At 42.3% G+C, this 18013-nt stretch overlaps 1 protein-coding gene across 2 annotated transcripts in view; it reads right to left on the bottom strand.

The window, feature by feature from the left end:
- The window catches only part of LOC144491596 (transketolase-like), a 42740-nt gene extending 26461 nt beyond the window's left edge, over positions 1-16279 (bottom strand). Inside the window, exons 1-5 of one of the 2 annotated variants that reach the window (XM_078209630.1) lie at positions 16025-16228; positions 13236-13278; positions 12131-12248; positions 2891-3004; positions 2589-2686 (exon numbers count right to left, since the gene is read on the bottom strand). In XM_078209630.1, the coding sequence (XP_078065756.1) occupies positions 2589-2686; positions 2891-3004; positions 12131-12214 (296 nt within the window). In that variant the 5' untranslated portion in view covers positions 12215-12248; positions 13236-13278; positions 16025-16228. Of the gene's footprint in view, positions 1-2588; positions 2687-2890; positions 3005-12130; positions 12249-13235; positions 13279-16024 lie in introns of both variants that reach the window. The other variant, XM_078209629.1, reaches the window with a different exon arrangement.
- Between the last annotated feature and the right edge of the window lie 1734 nt (positions 16280-18013).

The following is an 18013-nucleotide window of genomic DNA, read 5'->3' as shown; positions in this document are numbered from 1 at the left end:
TTGCTGCATGCTGCACCTCACCATCAAATCGGAGTTAGATTCATGAAATTAAGAGACTCTGCTAATCCCACCTTTGAAAGAAAAAGTTGTTCAGAAAGGTTGCTGTCACAGATTTGCATCTGTGGACAGCCACCTGGGAGCATCATTCATAAAGGCCCATCCTTTTAGAAGCAGTGTTACCTAATATTTTCTGATATACAACTTAGTCACAAACAGAGTCGGTGGAAAATTGTTGAAAGAGGGTTTCAACTGTTTTCACTGGGTTACAACCTCTACAGTAAATGTCAGATCCAGCTTAATTTTATGTTGGAAAATGGATCTAAAATCAAGGATGTGCTATAAATTAATAAGGAAAAAAAAACCCAAGGGGCCCCCTCGGAAGGCACGGTGGCACAGTGGTTAGCATGTTGTGCCAGGGGCCCCGACTTCGATTTCAGCCTTGGGTGACTGTCTGTGTGGAGTTTGCACTTTCTCCCTGTGTCTGCATGGGTTTACTCCGGGTGCTCGTTTTCTTCCACACTCCAAAGATGTGTGGGATCGGTTGATTGGTCATGCTAAACTCTCCCTCAGTGTCCCAAGATGTGAAAATTAGTGAGGTAAATATGTGAGGTTACACGGGATAGGACCTGGGTAAGATGCTCTGTCGGAGAGTCGGTATAGACTCGATTGGCCAAATGGCCTCCTTCTGCACTGTAGGGATACTATGATTCTGTATCAAATCTAATCGCAGAACCTTTAAGAGAAAGAGTGGTAAAGTGGAATATGGGCCAATTAATGACAGATGCAGGCAAGAATATAGTGGACACAAAGGAAATGGCTTGTTAAACTGCGTGGTTTCAATCAGCTTTCACAGGGAAGTGGAGAACAAAATGCCAACACAAAAATGAAGGGAATGAATTTAGTGGATTTATTACAGCTTTAAAATTACACAATAAGGAAAATGGAACTTAAATAAATAATAGAATCATGGAATCCCTACAATGCAGAAGAGGCCATTCAGCCCATTGAGTCTGCACTGACTCTCTAATAGGATATCCCGCCCAGACCCTCTCCCCCGCCCTATCCCCAAAACCTCACACATTTAGTCTGCTAGTCCCCCTCACCTACACATCTCGGGACACTGAGGGGCAATTTACCATGGCCAATCCACTTAACCTGCACATCGCTAGACTGTGGGAGGAAACTGGGGCACCCGGAGAAAACCCACGCAGACACAGTCTACAGTTCCAAGACAAAAACAAAATACTGCAGATGCTGCAATCCGAAATAAAAACAAAAAATGCTGAAAAAATGCAGCAACTCAGGTAGCATCTGTGGAAAGAGAAACAAAATTAATGTTTCAAGTTCGGAACTGAATGGGTAGAAACACGATGAGTTTTATGCTGTTGAAAAAAGGAAGAGCTATGCCTACTCCAATCATGTAATGGATCATGTAAATCAAGCCCAAAACAGGAAGTGAGAGCCCTGACTTATCAGCTTGGATCAGGAATGTCTCAACTTGTTGAGACTCTGAATTGGACTTGATTTGATTGAATTGGAATAAAAATACAAAAAAAAGAGGGTCACGTAGGGCAAAACGGAAGATCAAGGATAGATTAGAGGGTGGGGGAGATTAAATTACAAAGATGTCATGGAACAAAATGCAAGGAGAATAGGAATGGTAGTAGGGAAGGAACAAAGCATTGGTACAGAGTAGGTGCGGAATCTTCCCGTTCCGCCGCCACAGGAATTGTAGCGGGCAGGACGTGGACCATGCAAAGGTGTGTTGACCTCAGATGGGATTTTCCGGTTTTGGGGTAAGCACACCCGGAAAATCCACCCAAGATATTAATAGTCTGCAATTTGCTTTTAGATTGTGCTGACCTTTATTCTACTACAAGACCAAACGCAGACAGGATGACCACTTTGCAAAACACCTATTTTCAGCCTGCAGGTATAACCCCAAACTTTAGTTGTTTCCCATTTCACTTTGCTCTCATGCTCATATTTGTGTCTTCAGCCTGCTGCAATGCTCTAGTGAAGCCAAATACATGCTTCATGAACAGCACCCAATCTTCCAATTAGCACTTTACAGTCTTCGGGACTCAATTTAAGCTCAACAACTTCAGGCCATGAAATCTGTCCTCCATTTTGTATTTTTCCCCTGGTGCCAATCTGCATCTTGAACTGCTTTCAGTTATCTTTATTCTACTATTAACGCATAAAAACACAAGGTTTGTCTTTCATTCATGGGATGCGAGCATCACTCTTGCCCATCCCTAATTGCCCTGAGAAGATGGCAGTTTTCCACCTTCCTGAGCCACTGCAGTCCACAGGATGTAGGTATTGTTAGGGAAGAACTTCCCGGTGCGGCAATATAGTCCCGAGTCAGGATGATCTGACTTCAGAGGAGAACTTGCAGGTGATGGTGTTCCCATGTATTTGCTGCCTTTTTTCTTCCAGGTGTAGGGATCAGGGGTTAGGAAGGTGCTGTCAAGATTGAAGACTGAAGATTTTAACATCTGAACATATTTCGTTTAAAAAGTATACACAATACAAACAGCAGATAATGGCTAGTTTTTTGAGAGCTAATGATATAAAATGGTCACCTGGCTTTATCAAAGTATTTCCCGGTATAAGCCATCCCAGCAGCAGCTCCCAGACCCTGTCCCAAAGATCCAGTCGCAACATCAACAAAAGCTAGTTTCTGAAAAGACATAAGAAGCAAAATGTGACTTGGAGACAAAGACTACAGAAAGCAACACCGAGGTAATGCAGCAGAGCCGAATGGATGTAAACGGGCAACACTCTCAACTCCCATTTCCCAAAATAACTGAGTATGCAATTCAGTTATTTAGAATTACTTTTTAGAAATCTTCCCAAGTAAATGTGGTATTTTCTTGAGACTCACCGGAACAGGATGTCCTTCAAGAATGGAACCCATTTTCCTCAGTGTTCGTAGCTGGTCTACATTCAGGTAACCAACCTCCGCCCAGGCAGCATACAGAATTGGAGCTGCATGGCCCTGAAACCAAGAAAATAGAATTTCCAAATGGTACTCCTTAAATATGCATCTTGCACTTTAAGTAACTCTGTCTTAGGTAAGGTGATCGGTTGTTCCACATTGCCCAACTCTGTAATAATGCTGAAATCAAAAAGTATAAAATCAAAATGCGAACAGAAATTTTTGAGTTAAAGCAGAAATGCTGGATAAACTAAACAGGTCTGAACAAAGAACAGTACAGCACAGGAACTGACCCTTCGGCCCACCAAGTCTGTACCAACACAGATAACCCTCTAATCTAATATTTTCTTGTCTCTACATGGTCCATATCCCTCTATTCCCTGCCTATTCATGTATCTATCCAGATGTCTCTTGAACGTTATTATAGAATCTGCTTCCACCACCTCCAGGCATTCACCACCCACTGTGTGAAAAACTTGCCCCTTACATCTCTTTTAAACTTTCCCCCCTCTCACTCTCAACTTATGCCCCCAAGTAATTGACTCTTCGACCCTGGGAAAAAGACCATCCACTCTATCCAAGCCTGTCATAATTTTGTAACCCTTTATCAGGTCAGCCCCCTCATTCTCCGACGCTCCAAAAAAAACATCCAAGTTTGTTCAACCTTTCTTCATAATCCATATCCTCCAAACCAGGCAACATCCTGGTAAATCTCTTCTGCACCCTTTCCAATGGCATCAATATCCTTCCAGTGGTGTGGTGACCAGAATTGTGCACAATACTCCAAATGCAGCCTAACTAAAGTCTTATACAGCTGCAACATGATTTTCCAATTCCTATATTCAATGCCCCAACTGATGCAGGCCAGCATGCCATACGCCTTCTTGACCACCTGAGTTGCCACCTTCAGGGAACTGTGGATCTGCATGCCTGGATCCCTCTGCATGCTAATATTTCTAAGGGCTCTACCATTTATTGTATACTTTCCTTCTGCAGTAGATCTTCCAAATCGCATTACCTCATATTTGTCCAGGTTAAATTCCATCTGCTATCTTTCAGCCCAGGTCTCCAGCCAATTTATACCCTGCTGTATCCTCTGACAATCCTCCTCACTATCTGCTACTCCCCCAATTTTTGTATTGTCTGCAAATTTATCAGACAAATTTACATTTTCCTCCAAATCATTTATATATATATTACAAACAACAGAGGCCCCAGCACTGATCCTTGTGGAACACCGCTTGTCACAGACCTCCAGTTAGAAAAATACCCTTCCACTTCGGCTTTCTATGCCCAAGCCAGTTTTGTATCCAGCTTACCTCGGATCCCATGTGAGCCTGCCATGAGGAATTTTATTGAAAGCTTTACTCTAGCCTTTGTATAAAACATCCACTGTCCCGGTCAATTTTTCTGGTCACTTCCTCAAAGAAATCAATCAAGTTTGTGAGACACACCCTCCCCTTCACAAAACCATGCTGCCTATCACTAATAAGCCTATTCTCTTCCAGATGTGAGTACATCCTGTCCCTAAGAAACTTCTCCAATAATTTCCCCACCACTCATGTAAGGCTCACAGGCCTGTAATTTCCTGGATTGTCTCTTCTGCCCTTCTTAAACAGAGGAACAATGTTGGCTATTCTCCAGTCCTCTGTACCTCGCCCGTGGCTAAAGAGGATACAAAGATTTTGGCCAAGGCCTCAGCAATTTCTTCCCTCGCCTCTCTCAGTATTCTGGGATTGATCCTATCTGGCCCTAGGGACTTGCCTACCTTAATGTTTTTCAAAACCTCCAATACCTTCTCCCTTTCGATCTCAACATGTTCTAGAATGTCAATATCCTCCTTTCTACAGTCACCATCCACTGCATCCTTCTCCTGTGAATACTGATGCAAAGTACTCACCCACCTCATCTGGCTCCACACACAAATTCCCTCCACTGTCCTTGAGTGGACTTACCCTTCCCTTAGCTACCCTCTTCCTCCTTATAAGAAGGTTTGGCAGCATCAGTAGAGAGAAATTGAATTAATATTTTGAGTCCATTGATCCTTCTACAGAATGCTTTCTCATTCCACCACTAGCCCTCTAGTTGTCATCTGTACTAGCCTTACTTGGTCTCCGAACCCAGCCGGAAGGATCCTTTTCATGAAGTGGGGTTGGCTGCTCCCACTATTTTCAATACTCTGTGGACCTTCAGCCTGTTGAGGCGGAGAGCAGGTATGCACGAAATATCAGAGCAGTATCTTACCACTCTATCAAGGAAACAGCTTTTCCACCTGAAGTCGGACATTATTTAAAAATAGATGATCCGTTTAGACTGGCAATTTTTCTAAATATATCGGACTGCTGTGTGATTCCTTGCTGTCAAGAAATTAGTACAATGGGCCCATTTATGCCAGGGTACAATCTGGCACTCTGGAACAAAGTTAACTGAAGTTAATCAGAACACAATGGCGCTCCACCTTTATGGGGCCAATGGAGAAAGAACTGGTTAAGTGGTATTGTCCCAACTACACTTCTGACATTCACATGGCGAGGACGCACAAAATGTTCCAATCATACTTTATAGAACATAGAACAGCTACAGCACAAACAGGCCCTTCGGCCCACAAGTTGCGCCGAACATGTCCCTACCTACTCGGCTTACCTATAACCCTCTATCTTACTAACTTCCATGAACTTATCCAAAAGTCTCTTAAAAGACCCTATCGAATCCGTCTCCACCACCACTACCGGCAGCCGATTCCACGCACCCACCACCCTCTGAGTGAAAAACTTACCCCTAACATCTCCTCTGTACCTACTCCCCAGCACCCTAAATCTGTGACCTCTTGTGGCAACCATTTCAGCCCTGGGTAAAAGCCTCTGAGAATCCACTCTATCAAGACCTCTCAACATCTTATACACCTCTATCAGGTCACCTCTCATCCTTCGCTTCTCCAAGGAGAAAAGACCTAACTCTCTCAACCAATCCTCATAAGGCATGCCACCTAATCCAGGCAACATCCTTGTAAATCTCCTCTGCACCCTATCATGTGAAAAAGGGTGAATGCCAGACAAAACCAGCCCCATTCCAAATTCCAGCTCATTTTCTGGCTTCTCCTTAACAACCAGAAACTTTGGATCCGTGGGCATTTTAAAGTTATAAAGAACAAAGAAAATTACAGCACAGGAACAGGCCCCTCGGCCCTCCAAACCTGCACCGACCATGCTGCCCAACTGAACTATAACCCCCTACCCTTCCGGGGACCATATCCCTCTATTCCCATCCTATTCATGTATTTGTCAAGATGCCCCTTAAAAGTCACTAGCATATCCACTTCCACTACCTCCCCCGGCAACGAGTTCCAGGCACCCACCACTCTGTATAAAAAATCTGCCTCGTACATCTCCTTTAAATCTTGCCCCTCGCACCTTAAACCTATGCCCCCTAGTAATTGACTCTTCCACCCTAGGAAAAAGCTTCTGACTATCCACTCTGTCCATGCCTCTCTCAATCTTGTAGACTTCTATCAGGTCGCCCTTCAACCTCATAGCTAATGCCCTCCATACCAGGCAATATCCTGGTAAATCTTTTCTGTACCCTCTCCAAAGCCTCCACATCCTTCTGGTAGTGTGGCGACCAGAATTGAATACTATATTCCAAGTGCAGCCTAACTAAAGTTCTATAAAGCTGCAACATGACTTATCAATTTTTAAACTCAATGCCCTGGCAGTTTGAAGGCAAGCATGCCGTATGCCTTCTTGACTACCTTCTCTACCTGCATTGCCACTTTCAGTGACCTGTGTACCTGTACACCCAGATCCCTTTGCCTATGAATACTCTTAAGGGCTCTAGCATTTACTGTATATTTCCTATCTGTATTAGACCTTCCAAAATGCATTATCTCACATTTGTCCGGATTAAACTCCATCTGCCATCTCTCCACCCAAGTCTCCAACCGATCAATATCCTGCTGTATCCTCTGATGGTCCACATCGCTATCCGCAAATCCACCAACCCTTGTGTCGTCCGCAAACTTACTAATCAAACCAGTTACATTTTCCTCCAAATCATTTATATATATTACAAACAGCAAAGGTCCCAGCACTGATCCCTGAGGAACGCCACTTGTCACAGCCCTCCATTCAGAAATGCATCCTTCCACTGCTACCCTGTCTTCTTTGACCGAGCCAGTTTTGTATCCACCTTGCCAGCTCACCTCTGATCCCATGCGACTTCACCTTCTGCACTAGTCTGCCATAAGGGACCTTATCAAAGGCCTTACTGAAGTCCATGTGGACAAAATGCTCTGCCCTACCCTCATCAATCATCTTCATCACTTCCTCGAAAAACTCGATCAAGTTAGAGACACGACCTCCCCTTCACAAAATCATGTTGCCTCTCACTAATACGTCCACTTATTTCCAAGTGGGAATAAATCCTGTCTCTAAGAATCCTCTCCAATAATTTCCCTACCACTGATGGAAGGCTCACCAGCCTGTAATTACCTGGATTATTCTTGCTACCCTTCTTAAACAAAGGAACAACATTGGCTATTCTCCAATCCTCCGGGACCTCCCTTGTAGCCAGTGAGGATACAAAGATTTCTCTCAAGGCCCCAGCAATTTCCTCCCTTGCCTCTCTCAGTATTCTGGAGTATATCCCATCTGGCCCTGGGGACTTGTCTACCTTAATGTTTCTCAAGAACCCCAATACCTCCTCCTTTTTGATCTCAACATGACTCAAACTATCTACACATCCTTTCCCAGACTCATCATCCACCAACTTTGGTGAATACTGATGCAAAGTACTCATTTAATACCTCACCCATTTCCTCTGGCTCCACACATAGATTCCCTCCCTTGTCCTTGAGTGGGCCAATCCTCTCCCTGGCTACCCTCTTGCTCTTTATATATGTATAAAAAGCCTTGGGATTTTCCTTCATCCTGCTGGCCAATGCTTTTTCATGACCCCTTTTAGCCCTCCTTAAGTTTCTTTCTACTTTCCTTGTATTCCACACTTGCTTCGTGTTCCCAGCCTCCTAGCTTTGACAAATGCTTCTTTTTTCTCTTTGACTCGGCTCACAATATCTCTCGTTATCCAAGGGTGGCACGGTAGCACAGTGGTTAGCACTGCTGCTTCACAGCTCCAGGGACCTGGGTTCAATTCCCGGCTTGGGTCACTGTCTGTGTGGAGTTTGCACATTCTCCTCGTGTCTGCGTGGTTTCCTCCGGGTGCTCCAGTTTCCTCCCACAGTCCAAAGATGTGCGGGTTTGGTTGATTGGCCCTGCTAAAATTGTCCTTAGTGTCCTGGGATGCATAGGTTAGAGGGATTAGTGGGTAAAATATGTAGGGATATGGGGGTAGGGCCTGGGTGGGATTGTGGTCGGTGCAGACTCGATGGGCCGAATGGCCCCTTTCTGGACTGTAGGGATTCTAAGATTCTAAGTTCCAAAAACTTGCCATACTTATCCTTCATCCTTACAGGAATGTGCCAGTCCTGAATCCCTATCAACTTACACTTGAAAGCCTCCCACATGCCAGATGTTGATTTGCTCTCAAGCATCTGCCCCCAATCTACATTCTTCAGTCCCTGCCTACTATTGTTGCAATTAGCCTTCCCACAATTTAGCATCTTAACTTGAGGACTACACTTATCTTTATCCATCAGTACCTTAAAGCTTACTGAAATGTGGTCACTGTTCCCGAACTGCTCCCCTATTGAAACATCGACCACCTGGCCGGGCTCATTCCCCAATACCAGGTCCAGTACAGCCCCTTCCCTAGTTGGACTATCTACATACTGTTTCAAGAAGCCTTCCAGGATGCTCCTTACAAACTCTGTCCCATCTACGCCCCAACACTAAGTGTGTCCCAATCAATATAGGGGAAGTTAAAATCTCCCACCCCAACAACCCTGTTACTTTTACACTTTGTCAAAATCTGCCTACATATCTGTTCCTCTATCTCCCTCATGCAGTTGGGTGGCCTATAGTAAACCCCCAACATTGTGACTACAGCCTTCCTATTCCTGAGCTCTACCCATATTGCCTCGCTGTATGAGCCCTCCAAGGTGTCCTCCCACAGTATAGCTGTGATATTCTCCTTAACCAGTAGTGCAACTCCCCCACCCTTTTTATCCCCTCTATCCTGCCTGACACATCAGTATCCTGGAATGTTGAGCTGCCAATCCTGTCCTTCCCTTAACCAAGTCTCTGTAATGGCAACAACATCATAGTTCTTAGTACTAATCCAAGCTCTAAGTTCATCTGCCTTACCTGTTACACTTCTCGCATTGAAACAAATGCACTTCAGTCCACTAGACCCTTTTTGATTAGCAACCTCACCCTGCCTGCTCTCTCTTGGGTGAGTCTTACTGACCCTACTCTCTGGTTCCCCTTCAGCTAATTCACCCATGCTTTGGTTCCCACCCCCCTGCCAAACTAGTTTAAATCATTTCGTGTGACACTAGCAAACCTCCCGGCCAGAATATTTATGCCTTTCCAGTTTAGATGCAACCCGTCCTTCTTATACAGGTCCCACCTGCCCCGAAAGAGACCCCAATGGTCCAGATATCTGAAACCCTCCCTCCTACACCAGCTGTTTAGCCACGTGTTGAGCTGCACTATTTTCCCATTCCTAGCCTCACTTGCATGTGGCACAGGGAGTAATCCTGAGATTACAACCCTAGAGGGCCTGCTTTTTAAACTTTCTACCTAACTCCCTAAACTGCTGCTGCAGGACCTCAATCTTCCTGCCTATGTCGTTAGTACCAATATGTACCACAACCTCTGGCTGTTCACCCTCTCCCTTCAGAATGCTTTCTGCCCGTTCAGAGACATCCTGGACCCTGGCACCAGGGAGGCAACATACCATCCTGGAGTCTCTTTCACATCCACAGAAGCGCCTATCTGCACCTCTAATTATAGAGTCCCCTATAACTATTGCTCTAGTCCTTTGTCCCTCCCTGCTTAGCAACAGAGCCAGCCATGGTGCCACTGCTTTGGCTGCTGCTGCTGTTATCCTGATAGACCATCTCTCCCTACAGTATCCAAAACAGCATACTCATGATGTAACTGTTCCAAAAGGACAGGAGGGAAGAGAAATTGATAAAGCAATGGGTAGGCTACAGTTAGCATACATTGTGCAGTCACAAGCAGTACATTATACATGGCACATTACAGTCAGAGATCAGCCAAGATTCATCATGGCGACAATAGAGGTAATAACTATAGTTAACAGACGAGACTAGATTCATTATGATCGTTTTCACTCAGAGTTAAGAGGAAATTTTAGGGAGGTTTTTAACATTATGCAGAGTTTTTGACAGAGAGATTAGGGAAGGAATGTATTCTGGTTGGGAAGTCAGTGACAAAAGATGATCAATTTAAAGATTATAAGAAAGTGAGGGGAGTTTAGGTGAAATTTTTTCGTAATGGAATTTCTTAAAGCCTGGAATACCTTCTAGAGACAGAGACCAATACACTTTTTATGGGATATACACATAACAATTTGAAACAAAGGAAGGCGAAAGGGTGCTGGGGGGAGGACAATGGTATTAAGTATTATTTTAGGAAAGCTCTAGCAAAGAGCCAGTGACACAGACATGATTTGATTTATTGTAACATGTATTATTATAGTGAAAAATATTGTTTCTTGCGTGCTATACAGACAAAGCATACCATACATAGAGAAGTAAAGGAGAGAGTGCAAAATGTAGTGTTACAGTCATAGCTAGGGTGTAGAAAAAGATCATTTAATGCAAGGTAGGTCCATTCAAAAGTCTGATGGCAGCAGGGAAGAAGTTGTTCTTGAGTCAGTTGGTCCTCAGACTTTTGTATCTTTTTCCTGACGGAAGAAGGTGGAAGAGAGAGTATGTCCGGGGTGTGTGGGGTCCTTAATTACACTGGCTGCTTTTCCAAGGCAGCGACAAGTGTAGACAGTGTTAATAGGTGGGAGGCTGGTTTGTGTGATGGACTGAGCTTCATTCACGACCCTTCAAGTTTCGTGTGGTCTTGAACAGAGCAGGAGCCATACCAAGCTGTGATACATCCAGAAGGAATGCTTTCTATGGTGCATCTGCAAAAGTTGGAGAGTCGTAGCGGACATGCCAAATTTCCTTAGTCTTCTGAGAAAGAGGCGCTGGTGGACTTTTTTTAATTATAGCATCAGTATGGAGGGACCAAGACAGGCTGTTGATAATCTAGACACCTAAAAACTTGAAATTTGATTGGCTGAATGGTCTTCTTACATGGTGTCATCTTCCTTGTCTTTAGATGTGATGTTAGAGTAACAGGAGCCAGTGATTTTATAGGCCTTTTTAGTTGAAATAAACTTTCTCTTAGTGGGGACCTACAGGTCCTGAACAGCCAGCTTCTTTAGCTCTGAATAGTACTGAATGCACAGTACTTTTTTTAAAAAATGGAGCCCTGTCCTTTATCTACTTCAAGCTAATTATTTTGCATAACATTTCTTCAGTTTTGCAGTTACAGAGCATCAACCTGGCAGAGAAAAGCCACAAGGAAAAGCTAGGTAATTGTAATAACATTGAGTTAACACAGCATGGCAGAGGTATGCGTGCAGTGAGTGCCTTCTTCATTTGTTGTTTCTGGATAGTCTTTAAAAACATGTTAAAGTTGACAACTTAATAAGTAAGCATGGCTAGTTATTTTTATTTGTTATTGAAAGATTTATGAGCTTTAGCGGTATATGCAAATGTTTCAGCTAAACAAAAAAGTAGGTAGCATCGATGTTCTAGTCCCCTTCCAGTTGACAAGTAATACATCTCTGAAAAGATTTTAAACAAAATTTATACTGTATTTCAGATTAGACTGGTCTCGAAAATCAGCAGAGTTGTGTAACTTCAATAATTTAACCCATATTGAATACATGTGTGGATGCAGATCATTATATACATGCCTCACATTCAAAGTCTTAATTATCTTTTCAACAATAGAATCTCACATTATTACATCTTCTTCAGTCTATGTAATAATTTGTTAAATCTATAGCTCCAAGACTCACTACAAAGATTACAAAATTATCTGCTCTGTTGTGGAGTATCTGCTGCAGTTAAAATATAATGAGTCTTCCTTACCTGCCAAATTGATAACCCAAATGTAGAGCAAGTCTCATGGTGACTTTAGTAGAAGACATGGTGGCAAAACGTATTTATATATTTCTAAAGTTTACAGCAGCAATTCTTACCTTTGAGAGTACAAAGCGATCATTGTTCGGATTCTTAGGATCATGAGGTTTGTACTTCATGGCATGGAAGAATATCACAGACATAATCTCGGCTGCACTGCAGCATGATGTAGGATGTCTGTAAACCAAACAGCATGCTGACACTTGACACAGTTCATGTTCTGGCATTAACAGTTCAACTTTGCAGCATTTCCTTTCAGGGTAGGCAATTACTTTTAGATCTTTTTAATCTCAATTCAATATTCTTGCAAAATGTTATTCCAGAAATTTGTATTAAATAATGCAATCAGTTCTGAGATCTGCGTTACCGGAATAAAGTTAAAATAAAAATTCTGTTTTAAAACTGGGCTATACCCATTTGTGTGTCCAACTTTTGGCAACAAGGAAAATCTGGGAACATGTTGAACAACTATGAGCTCAACATTGAGCTTAGTTATTAAACAATTATGAACTTTCCTGATAAACAGACTTATTCAGAAAAATAATTCAGAATCCCTTTCTAGAGTAGGAAATACTTTTAAAAATAAATACATTTCAATTTTGTTTCATTTTCATATCTTAAGCACAAAGTCAAATGGAACAAGGTGCATGTGAAACTTTAGCTAAACAAATGAAAATAAATTTACCTTCAGGAAACCAAACAATAATTTGAGTTGCATTATGCCACAAGTTTCAGCATTCCGACTGATTATCTTTGTTAACTAGAATTCAAACTAGTTTAAAAACCTACATTATTTTGGTTAATATTTACTCTTGTCAGATTTTCACTTGCTGGAATCTTAAAAGGAAATGCCAGCTAACCACAAAAATATTTTCAACAGATGAACAATATTTTAAATTTGTTAGATAGAAGCATTTATTTGCTCATCTAACAGAAACTTGTACAGCATTTAACCAAATTAATAAATTGGAACACTGCACACTACATTTATTTTTAGTAAATACTTTTCATTCATGCAGGTTAGAGCACATTCTATTTTGTTCACATCCGCAGTTCCATCAGACAAAACCTCAAATGGAACTGGAGTACTTAGACATACCACATGTTAAATATTAATGTTTCACATGCTCCAATCTTGAGCAATCCTTTCATGCTATACTTAACCATGTATCCATCAAATTCTGTGTCTTGTTACTGTGATCTAAACCTGTAACAGTACATAGATAATAAGAACAAAAGTAAAAGACTGCATTTTAAAAAATCATTAATGGGACGTGAACCTCACTGGCAAGGCCATAATTTAGTTATCTCTCCTAACTGCCCACTAGAAGGTGGTGGTCACTAATCTTGAAAGTAACTTGGTGGATTGCTGGGCCATCCCAGAAGATATTTAAGGGTCAAGCATATTGCTGTGGGTTTGGAGTCACACAGGCCCATAGGACACAAGATTTTTCACCCTAAAAGACACCAACGAATCAAGCGTTTTTGACCACAAGACAGTATTTTCATGGTCACCATTACTGGTACTAGTCTTTTATGCCAGATTTATTTAATTGAATGTAAATTCGTTAGAGGCCATGATGGGATCTGAATTCAAATCTCCAGTTCATTAGTCCAGGCTTCTAGATTGTTACACCCCTTTCAAGATTACACGTAGTTAAGATCAGATCCACAATGATTCTGAAACATTATCTTCATTTTCTATGGTAAAAAGGTGCTCAGTTTGCTCAAATTTGCAAATACACTACTTTATGAGCAGCAGAAATAAGCTCTTTGAATAATTTCTCTATTTCACAATAATTGTTTTTAGCAACCTTCAATATATTTTGTTCTTCTAATAATCAATCCTCATTAAGGAATTAAGTACATCGATTTGGACTTTTGTGTCTCCTCGGACTCCGGGGCAGGTAATACACAGAAGTGAAACAAAGTTCCTCCAATGACTCAAAGAATATAGACAATATAAGAGCAATAACGATTTGACTGTCCCACGTTTGACCTCTGTTCTATGTTGAGTTAGTTGATCTCAACTGGGGCAGCAGTTAAGGTTCTCCCTTTGGCCTCAGCACCTGAAACTGTGTACAGAAATTGTAAGTCACAATTCCTGATTTTGAACATTATCCTGAAGCCACTACTAGAAATGTTGGGAAAGAATAAGATTAGAGTCGGCTGTGATATCCTATATAATCAAACTGCTCACTGTTGAGACTCATGTCACAAGCAATGGCATTTGGGGTACGTCTGTATCCATGGAACTATATTCCACCAAAGCAGAAATTTTGAAAAATAAGCTGCAAAATGAAATAGGGTTACAAACTGTGTAATCTTCATTTTTCAGGACTACCAAATGTTCATAAACCATATTTCTTTGTACTATAATAGCAAAAAATAGGAAAAGGAAGTTCTACAATCCTACACAATTGGAAATTAATGCCCCAAATTTCCAGACCATTTTGTAGTACTCCAAGCTTACATTTGGTACTATCAGTTCTACTTCACTTGAGTCTTACTTGCCTTTTCACTATACTTTATTTAGAGACAGTCCAAAAAGTCAAATAGGAATTGTTCAAAGCTCGATCTATTCTTGAAAGCCTGAATCTCTTTTCCATCACTAGTTTTCTCACTTTTATTGAAAGCCGTAATTTCTTGCCAGTGTATATATAGATACTAGTGCTTTTCTTAAATAGCCTTTCTTTGACTGATTGCTGGAAGACTGTTCAACTAAAGGAAAATCACAGCTGAGGCCTTCCTGTTTTCACCTAACATTGATACACTTGCATTAATCACCAGGTAGCAGTCCCCTGCCGACTGTGATGCCCCCAACTAGATAATCAACTGAACACAGATTGAGGATTTACTTTATCTGTATAGCTCAGTTTTCTAAATTACTAACTGAACATTACTTATCTCTGAGCACACCTAAAACTGTACAAGTTATTTAACTGCATAACTTTACATACCTGCCTTACATTTGGAAGCCCTGCACCAAAATGTGATTGTAAGGAAACTCCCTGCTTCAATAACAGAGGAACCCTCTCTTTATTTCACACACATCCCCTCCCCGCTCTCCAATTCACGAGGACTGGGAATCATTAAAGCCAGAGATCCCTATCCAGCCGCAGTAGTGAACAGAAAGGAAAGTTAACCTGTACCTTTAATTCATTATCTATAAACATTTAGCTGTGGCTCTGATTATATGATCTTCGGGAAATGCCTCAAAGACCAAATAGAGACAGATTTAAACAAAGGAGTTTATTTGGGTGTTTTATATTTCAACAAGACCATACATGCGGACTTTTTTTTAATATTCAGAAGTGTAAATCTAGGTGGCAAGCATTTATTTTTCATAGTTCTACTCATTTGTTTTGGTACCCTGTGATTCCTGACTTCGAAGCTATGTTGCTTATTGTGCACCGATTGTTGTCTCATCTTGAGTGTTAGCTGGATCATCTTAACGGAAACTGAAGCGTAAACCTGTTTTTCCTCTGTCATTGAAATGATATTGATGACTTAGTGACAAGATCCTCATACTGGCCTTTTAATGGTTGTGAAGGGCTGAGTTGGGATGGGATGATGTGGAGATGCCGACGGGATGGGCAGGGCAGGGCTGGGCATGTTGTCCTCTCCCCAGCCGCCATCACAGCCCCGGGGCCCCACAGCACAGGCAACACAACCACCTTTTAATTCATCATTATCCTCCCGAATAAATCCTGGTGCTTTCTAACACATGGTCTCCCCCTCACTTCTCGCCCATTTGGGTTTGGCGGGGTTTTGTTTTTAAATTTTACACAGAGGGTGACGGTTGAAATTTAAACCGCAGGTCAGCGTCCCGCCCCCTTTCCTCCGGCCGGAGCGGGCTGGTTTAAAACAAACACCCTGTTCGAGGACATCCATCCGACATAATCCCGGGGGGGGGGGGGGGGGTTCAATCATCCGCCGGCTGGACACCTTACCCCGAGCCGGCCTCGCTGGTGGCGGTTATGGAGTGGATCCTCAGCGTATTGGCGATGTCCTTCAGGGCCTGCAGGGTGTTGGCGTCCGGTCTGTGGTAACACGCCATGGCCGGGCGGCTGGGTCTTGTCAGCGGTAAACAAGAGAGACACAAGACAGCTCCGGGACCCGAGTGCTGCTCTCCTGGGCTTGCGATCAAAGCCGGCAACAAGGCTCAAGACAACTTCCTTCCTGCCTCCCCTCTGCCGTCCACTGACACCGAGTGAGAGGAGGGCGCGGATCAGGCCAGCCGCCTCCTATTGGCTTCCACCGACAAACTGCCAGAGTGCCGCCTCTGCACACATTGCAAACCACAGCACAAATCCCTGCACACTTAACTCACAGCACTCCCTTATCTTTCCTAATCCTGCCAAACTAACTTTTATAACATTGCTTGGAATGTAGCTACAATCAAAAAGAACAGCTGCAACTTAAATTAATATCTCAAGACACTTCACAAGAAATGTAAGGGCAAAGAAAGATATTAGGATAGGTGATTCAAATGCCTAACAGAGTGGGATGTCCCACTCGAAAGTTCCCATGGGCGATATGGCCATATTCATTCTTTTACTTTGTCACCTAACTATGCCATTCCGATTACAGTCATGATGTGAAGATGCCGGCGTTGGACTGTGGTAAACACAGTAAGAATTTTAACAACACCAGGTTAAAGTCCAACAGGTTTATTTGGTAGCAAATGCCATTAGCTTTCGGAGCGCTGCTCCTTAGTCAGATGGAGTGGATCTGCTCTCAAGAGATCAGATATCTGTTGGACTTTAACCTGGTGTTGTTAAAACTCTTACTGTATTCCGATTACAACCAGGCATCTGAACCATACTATTACAACTAAAGAGGAAGAAACACTTGGAGAACCATAGCACATTTGAAGGGGAAGGAAAGTCTTGGGGAATTACTTTTTGTTCAAAGTACTCAACATTTTCAGACAAGAAAATAATAGTGTCGCCAATAGACTTTTATAGTTTTTGCTGACATGGTTTTAAAGTTTATTTATTAGTGTCACAAGTAGGCTTACATTAACACTGCAATGAAGTTGCTGTGAAAATACTCAAGTCGCCACACTCTGGTGCCTGTTCGGGTACACTGAGGGAGAATTTAGCATGGCCAATGCACCTAATCAGTGTCTTTTTTGGACTGTCGGGGGAAACTGGAGCACTCAGAGTAAACCCACGCAGACACGGGGAGAACATGCAGACTCCACACAGACAATGACCCAAACCGGCAGTCCAACCTGGGTCCCTGGCACTGTGAGGCAGCAGTGCTATCCATTGTGCCACCATATCGCCCATAGGAACTTTCAATTGGGATATCCCACTCTGTTAGGCCACTTGATTCATCTATCCTAATGTCTCTTTTTTTGCCCGGATGTCAATTGATGTCAAAACAAAGCAAACATTAAATGCTATCTTAGATAATCACAAATATCCTGAATCAACATATATTAAACATGAATTAATAGTTATATTGTGCTCGATTATAATCTATAAAAGGCACATTAAATGGAAGATTGAACTAAGACAACTATAATTTTTCAGCGATCGAACTCAGTCATAAAGTCCTTTAAAACCCTCTTCCTCACAAAGAATTTCAATTTCTCTCATAGGATGTAGTCTGATCCACAGTCAAACCACGGGCACATCTTCACCACAAAAGGCACACATCTGCAGATCTTACCCAACTCAGTCTGAATGCTGTAGATCTACCAATGTTAGCTTCAAGTAACAGTAATAGGTGCAGCAACTTATTCTCAACTTCTGGATCTAGGCTCTGCCTTGTTCAGATTGCCTGTTCTGCATCAATGAACTCATCAACTGCTACTCCGCAGCTTGGATTGATCTGTGTCCTTTTATATTTTTCAATTTGGTATTGTAAAACAAGATAAGATTAATTGATAACCTCACAGTGAAGGATCCCTTTGGCAGAAGTGATCATAA

This window comes from Mustelus asterias, chromosome 3, assembly GCF_964213995.1.
Source record: "Mustelus asterias chromosome 3, sMusAst1.hap1.1, whole genome shotgun sequence".
NCBI lineage: Eukaryota > Metazoa > Chordata > Chondrichthyes > Carcharhiniformes > Triakidae > Mustelus > Mustelus asterias.
Note: the sequence above shows the minus strand (reverse complement) of the source record. Positions and strands in the feature narration are given on the sequence as shown.